Source organism: Eimeria necatrix, genomic scaffold, assembly GCF_000499385.1.
Source record: "Eimeria necatrix Houghton genomic scaffold, Enh_scaff184, whole genome shotgun sequence".
Taxonomy (NCBI): Eukaryota; Apicomplexa; class Conoidasida; order Eucoccidiorida; family Eimeriidae; genus Eimeria; species Eimeria necatrix.
The window spans coordinates 9,596-17,169 of record NW_013655067.1 but is presented as its reverse complement, the minus strand read 5'-3'; the positions used below and the strand labels follow the sequence as shown (position 1 = coordinate 17,169).

The window sequence follows — 7,574 nt, the reverse complement described above, 5'->3', positions numbered from 1 at the left end:
GGTCATGCCCCCCTCCAGTGTCGCGGCCACTTGCAGGTCGCTAGCTAGCTATCATCCCTAGGACACTAGTCAGCCCCATTGTAGTGTCTCAGCACTACAAGTGGTCCAGAGAAGCTTCAGTTTTCCTCAATGGTGGAGTTGTACAACTATTCCAGAACCTCAAGCTCTTAAATATTTAGCAACTCATTGATGGTATTCGAGCTGATACACGTTTGAAGAGCCAGCAGCTGTGCGACTTTGTTGGTCCAGCGACCTTCTTGTAAGTGTCACACCCCGTACCTGCGGCGCGAGCAGTTCTACAGGGCCGTATTTTTCGCCAGAAGCTGAATGCATGCAGATGGGCCTAATGGGATATTTCCATACCCCCGGAGATCCAGTCTTAGGCCTCCACTGGCGGCATCTCGCTTTGTGCGTTTCAGCAGCAGCTCCACTCGCGAAAACTGCCAGCCTGAGCCAGCCGTCTGGGGCCGTCTCAGCCGCACGGCGTGAGGCCCAACGCCTTGCTGTAGTGCACAGGCACTACAATGGGTCTTGCTAGTGACCTAGAGACGATAGCTAGCTAGCGACCTACAAGGGGTCGCAACACTGGAGGAGGACAGGACCCCCCTACTCGGATAAAAGTAAGGCAGATTGTCTATGAATTAATACGCATAAGTGAAATGTGTGGGAAATGTGTGGAGACTGGGGCTGGCGATAGCGCGGGCACCAGTGCAGGCCTCTTCCCCATAGGGCCTAGGAGGCGAGCTCCCAGAGTGGGGCGAATCGAACAGACAGATTTTGAGAAACTTCAGAATTATTGTATTTCAATGAAATTAAGCTACAGTTTCCAGGAAATGGGCCTACGCTAGGTGTAGTTTGTAGGCCCTGCTCGAGGGGCAGATAGCAGCGTAGTCGCAGCAGTAGGCTCTGTGCACTACATTTGGGGGCTGCTCCGGGAATGAAATCTCTGTTCTTTCCGGACTTGGGAGTAGAAATACTATGTTTTAATAACTCGCGCCTAGAAATATTCGCCACTGTGACTGAATCTGCACTACTGTTGGCTTAAGAGCACCGGTCGTAGTGCACAGGCACTACAATAGGGCTTGCTGGTGACCTATGGAAGATAGCTAGATGGTGACCTACAAGAGGTCATAACACGGAACGAGGACAGGGCCCTTTCACTAGGATCGAAACAAGCCCATTTGTCGGCAAATTAGCGTGTATACACTAGACGTGCCTGTAAACAGCAGGAGATTGGGGCTGGCAATAGCGCCGGCACCGGTGCAGGCCCCCTCCCCACAGGGCCTAGGAGGCGAGAACCCCAGTGGGGGGGATTTTGAAGACAATAGATTTTGAAAAACTATGAATAAATGTATTTCGTAATATTCGAATTATTGTTTCAAGGAAATGCGCCGAAGGTAGACAGTCATCGTAGGTCCCTACTCGAGGGGGCAGGTAGCAGCGTAGTCGCAGCAGTAGGTGTAGGTGCTGTGCACTACATTTGGGGGCTGCTCTGGGATGAAATCTTTATTCTTTCCGGAGTTGGGAGTAGAAATACTATGTTTCAATGATGCACACCTAGATATCTTCGCTCGATAAGGGATGCATGTCCGCAACGGACGCGTTATCGACCCCACACCGCAGGAGACTTGACAATGTCAGTCAACAAAATGCCGAGCGGGACACCAGCCCATCATCGCCACGCGGCTTCGAAGCCCACCGTGAGAGAGCGGCCGCATACGCATAAGGAAGCGCCCCCACAGGTGATACCTATGACCAATGTTATGCCAGGGGACAGTCCCTTCGTCACGTGGGACCAATTCCAGTCCGCTATGAGTGTGATAAGAACTGTTATAGGGGGGGCCGTGGACTCCGGCGCAACGACTCCCATACTACCAGAAGACGGCAGCACTGTGCAGGCCTTTTTGCTGCGCATCGAGCGCCGGTACACCCAGATGGGGTTGGAACTGCGCGAGTGGGGAAATGAACTTATAGACCACCTTGTGGGGCTTTACCGTATTGGATGTATCTAAGAGAACTATCGACCTAAGCGACTGGGCGACAGTACAGCGCAGGCTTTTGGAGCGGTTTGACAGAAGAATGTCGCAGAGTCAATTGTTAACGGAGTTGACTAAAGTACGGTGGAATGGTAACCCGAAGGAATACACCGACCAGTTCGGCTGTAGCGGAGCGGGGGTTGGGTCTTGCTCCCGACGAACTCGCGGGCTACTATTGCACCGGGGTACCGACAGACCTCCATCTCCTAATCACCAATAACGGACAGGTGAAATATCAGTCGTAGGAACAAGCGGCGGCCTCCGCAACACGGCTCTACCAGCCCAAGCAGAGTGTGCTGGAACTCCGAGAAAGGACCAGTCGAGCCATTCGGGCTGCCGTCCAAGCTAATGGACCTCTTGGCCGCCAGGAAATTGAACATCGCCCAGGGGGAACCCACGCGAACTGTTTCGAGTGTCAGGGTCGCGGACATCCGGCACGTGTCTGCCCTAGCAACCTACCAGACGTCTGGGGGAAATCCGCAAGAAGTGCGGCGGTGTGGGGCGCTATGCTCGGGACTGTCCTACGTATGAACGAGGCCGGCCCGAGCAGGTGGACAAGAGCAGTAGGGCGCTTACCCGCCCTAGCACTGAGAAGACGGAACGGTTAAACGTGCGGGCCTAGGCGTGGGTGGAGGCGAGCGCCTCATGATCACCATATCCTCCTTGTGCCTGGGAAACTCCCAGCGAGATCTGCAATCTACCGTGTGACCCCAGATCAGCTCACTTTCCACAAACAGGAGATAGCAAAATTATCGGAATATGGTTGGATCGGACCGACCTACTCGCCTATTTGCTCTCCTACGATCATGGTGGACAAACGTGATGATGGCTCCGGGGAGCGGAAGAGGCTGTCGATTACCAGGCCTTAAATGCGCTTCCGATAGCCCCTGATTTTCCACTACCTCCCATTCAAACCATTCCGGAGCTGCTGGGAGGCGCCAAGTGTTTTTCCACCTTGGCTGCGTCGAAGGCAGAAGGTTATCATAGGCCCCTACTCGTGGGACAGTGTTGAGTTCGAGCCACGACCGAGGACTCCAGAGTGGCCAAGTCCTGGGCCAGGTAGGATCTTCGTTGCCGCAAAGAACGCAGCAGCGAAGAACTCCTCTTGGGAAAAAGTGGCCACAGCAGCAGCAGACTCCCCAACAGTCCATGCTAGAGCCACGAGAAACGCCCAGTCGAGCCACCAGAGCGAGAGCTCTATCCAAACAAATGGACCCCTCGGAAAGAAAACTCGAGGACACCCCGCGAGCTTCTGTCCCAGCAAGGAAGAACTTGCCAAGTTCCCGGTGGGACATGCAAGAAGTGTGGTGGTGCGCAGGCGCGCACTGGTTCATGAGGTATGAGTCGAATGTAGAGGATTTGTCCCAAGGGCGCCCTGTTCGTGGGTAGTTTTTAATGTTATTTGGAAAAGCCCAGAGCTGGCGAGCCTCGTGTGGGGCCTCGCCCCAGCGCTCCCCCGTGTAGCCCAGAAATTCCCTTCAGGGCCGTATAATTCAGAATGTGTAGATTGACATTGTGAGTGGCAGAAGAAACAAGAAAGTGACTTCGTCCTTGGGCGATAAGGCCTGCTCCCCTTCGGAGTCCAGCCCCCTGTAGTGCGTAGCACTACAATGGTGCACCAGGGCCACCAAGGCCTTGGGGAGACAGAGCAGAAGCCAAATAGGTTTGAACCGTCTTGCTTTTAAGGGTCTATTGGACTTCTGCCTGTTGGCGTGTTTGGCTATTTTGCCCCCATTCGTCTACTTGGGCGTCTTTGACCTTAGTTTTGAAAGTCCCTAGGAAGCGAGAAGAGAGCCCACAAGGCCAAGTCCTTTGTCCTGAAGGCCCCGCCAGCAGTTCCAAGCCAAAATCAACGCCTACTTGCACCCTTCGTTAGCCCAGCGTGTCCCACTGTTCCTCGGCGAAGTCCTTATACACGGCCCCGATCTTAGCCAGTTGCTGCTCCTCTCAGTCCAAACGCACCGCCCTTCTTCTCCCTGCAAAAGCCAGCAGTAAGCTCCGCCTGACCTAGGGGGGGACTGCCCCCCTTTCCTTCGTTCCCAGAATTCCTCCGCCGCGCGCAGCGGCCCCACACCCACGGCCCCGCAGGGCCAAATGCGTCATGGGGACTTCTTTTCTTAGCGAAAATGAAGTGAAGAATTTTGCTGTTGTAAAGAAATTATTAGCTGACTCGGCCGTGGCCCAGGCGCAGGGGGGAAGCACTGGGCGCGACGCCCCGTCTCGCAGCTACGCTGTCTATCTCGAGGAGCCTTGCCTATCTCGTCTATCGAAAATATCCGGGAGGGGGAATCGAACCCGCCACCTGAGACTTCGCCACTAGAACTAGCAGGGGGCTCGAATCCCCTACCTGGCGTCTGCGGGATCGGCATAAAGACGATCCGACCAAATGGCATTTCGCCGCGCTGCTACAGGATATGCAGATCATACAATAGGGGTTGTCAGTGATTGAGTGAACTGCACTGAAAGTCAGGAAATCTGACGCCGCCAACACTTTCCCAACTTACGCTTGAGCTTTTGTCTGGGAGACTCTGACATGATTGGCGAAAGTGGTGGTAACGTATTGCAACAAAAGTAAGTGTAGCATTCATCTACATAGTGCTAACTGATTTCTTCAAGGGCTGTAGCCGCCACGTGTTTAAAAAGCGCCCGGGCATTAGTGAGACCCAGAGGCACTACAACTCATTCTTTACGACCTAATGGCCCAGTGAAAAGGGATTTAAGTTTTCCTTCTTGCTCACTAACAATACTGTAGAGGCAGCTCCGAAGGTTGAACTGGTAGAAGACTGAACTGCTGACAGTCTAGTCAATGAATATATTGGCTAATGGCTGAGGACTTTTGTCGGATTGCTTTAACTAGCTAATGCCACGCACCCGATAAGCAAAAGTTCCCCACTTTTTCTAAAGATAAAAGCCGGGTCTATGCCGCTGCTTGCTAACGGCGTGGTCCACTCGTTTGCTAGCCTTGACTCATTGTAGACTTGAGGGCGTCGAAGCTCACAGGGTCTCGACCGGTAGGGGCTTCTGTTGACTGGCCCATTAACGGCGCCAAGTGGAATTCTAGTGCTATTCTTCTTGTGGCATAGTTGCTTTTCCTGTAGCGGAAAGACCTTGAATTTCTTGAGCTAGTGGGACAGCGCAGGTCTACACACCTTCTCTGGTGGCCTCTTGGTATGCTTTAGCATAGAAACCACATTCAGTTACTTATTGATGGACTTGTCTTACAGTGTGCACTCGAATTAGAAAGTCATCACGCGGCAAATTCGCGTCCCTTGGGCTACTGGGTAGCAGTTTGTCCCCCCCAACAGCCACATTGGACTTGCAAATATTAAATATAAAATGTTAAGTGTTGATGTGGCCTGTGTGTTGCTGGAGGTGGAGAAAGCTTGTGACAGAATGGAAAAATGAAAACTATTCTGGGGCTGCAATCCCAATGGCATTGTTGCTTAATTCGCTTCATGAATAGCCCATAACGTCAAGCGCGCGCAGCGCTTGATGTTATGGGCTGTTCATGAAATGAACTAAGTAACAATGCCATTGGGATTGTAAGCTCCTTAGAAAAGGCGCTAAAATTCACTTCACTAGTTCCTAGTAAAATGATACGCTACCTACACGCTTAACCTCAAAAGACAAAGTCTGTCACCACTGACCAGAATGCCTGCTTTTAAAGGGCCTGCCAAGCCCGCTGGCTTTTTGGCTCATGCTTCAGGATGAAAATCATTCTTCTTTGTCTCTGAAAGACGAAGAAGACTTTTGCTTCCTTGAAAGAATATAGATGATTGCCGCGAGGGTAAACGTCTTAGATGCTTGCGCAGCAAAGAAGCCAAGGCTTGGCCCATGGCCAAAAGTTTGTGTATCATGCGGTGAGGATACATGTGAGGGAGAGACAGAAAAGAAAAAAACGCCATCGCGGGGCAAAAGATGAGCAGTACTTCCTTTGTTTCGTAAAAAAAGAACACCCCTTCTTCCTCGCCACGCCGAAGCAGTAAAAGCGAACAAGGCAAATTCGCGAGGCGAATGTTTTGGATTTGTTAGATTTGCACAGAGGCATCGTTGCTTCAAGCAAGAGGCTCTACGGCTCTCTAGCAATTCAGCAAGTTGACTTCAATTTCTAGGAAACGGCAGGCAGCAGCAAGCTGCCGCCGTGCTGCTGCAGCAGTTTGCATTGGGGAGTTGAGCAGCAGAGAGCTCCGCCTTGCTGCGTCGTGAAAAGCCCAAATTGCCAAACACAGACGCAGGAGAGAGACTGAAAGGACTTCACAAGATTGAGAGGATTGTCTGCCCCAGTGCTCTGCAGGACCCCGCAGCCAAGCGACTGCATTTGCATGCAAACCATGGAAAGTAATGGGAGAAGGACCCCCACAGCTCGTCTTATCTCCTGCCAGGAAAGATCAACCAAAGAGGACCTTCCATACTGGTCAGTAGAGCAAGGAGGCACCTGGCTGCAGCCAAAGAGCCGCCAGCAGGCGCCCTTCATGGGATGATCGCGGGTAAAGACATGAAGCAAGAGCAGCAGCAGCAGCAGCAGAAGCAGCAGCAGCAACCGCAACATCAGCAGCGACGCTGCGCGGTCGCGATTTTGGGTGCATTTTTGCATAACTGACGAGAAACCGGAAAGTCTACAAATTGGAAATATCCATGAGACAAATGAGACATAAGTGCTGCGGCTGCCGAGAGGCAGCTGAGGTCGCTAGGCCGTTTTACTGGGCCACTACTAAGAGAGTAATTTTTTCCATTTTGTTTGGATTTAAAGACTTATTTGTTTCCCTGTGCAGGCTAGCTAGAAGCAGCTGGACTCAGGCAGAAAACGGGGAAGTTTGTGGCCACAGACCTGCAGCAAAGTGGACACTGGCTTGCAGCCTGCAGCACGCCTTCGTGAAGCGTGTGGAGAGGCAGGAAGAACGAAAGACTCAATTTTTTTGGATATTTGAATTAGAAAAGATTTAAAGCTCAGGGCCTTTTTGGATATTAGAATTGGGAAAAGATCTAAAGCTTAGGGGCTTCTCTTTTGGGTGCCAGCTGCCCCATATGGAGCAATTTGGGCCTTTAAAGAAAACTCCAAAAAGCCAAATTGCTTTTTTTTCTCTCCTTTTTTGCTGCAGCCAACTCCAGTCGGCTGCACGTGGGGGCCCCACTCAAGCTTATCTTTCTTTGTTTTTGCAGCTCTCTCCAGGACCCCCAAGGTCTCGAAATTAATTCAAAGAAATTCCAAAAGGGTTTTGGAGTTTGGGGCAGGCCCTGGGGGCCTTCTGCTGCTGCGGCTGCAGAAGGCTCCGTTTTATTGGAAGCAGCAGCAGCCTGGAGAAAAGCGAAAAATTTACTTTTTTCAAATTTTGAAATGAAGTCCTCATAAGCCTTTTCAGAAGACAAACACCAGTAGACAGCTTAACAGAGCTTTGCTCCAAAACCCTTTATCAGATAGCTTCTACAAAATGCCAGTACACTATTTATATATAGAGTTTATATAGTAAATAAACTAATATATATATATATATATATGTATATATATATATGTATATATATATGTATATATATATACAT

At 51.2% G+C, this 7,574-nt stretch overlaps 1 protein-coding gene across 1 annotated transcript; it reads left to right on the top strand.

Moving 5' to 3' along the window:
• Positions 1-1,634: 1,634 nt before the first annotated feature.
• ENH_00023630 (hypothetical protein) lies at positions 1,635-2,012 on the top strand (the record flags this gene model as incomplete). Its single annotated transcript, XM_013584610.1, has 1 exon — positions 1,635-2,012. The coding sequence occupies one exon, from the start codon at positions 1,635-1,637 to the stop codon at positions 2,010-2,012; it is 378 nt and encodes a 125-aa protein (XP_013440064.1).
• Between the last annotated feature and the right edge of the window lie 5,562 nt (positions 2,013-7,574).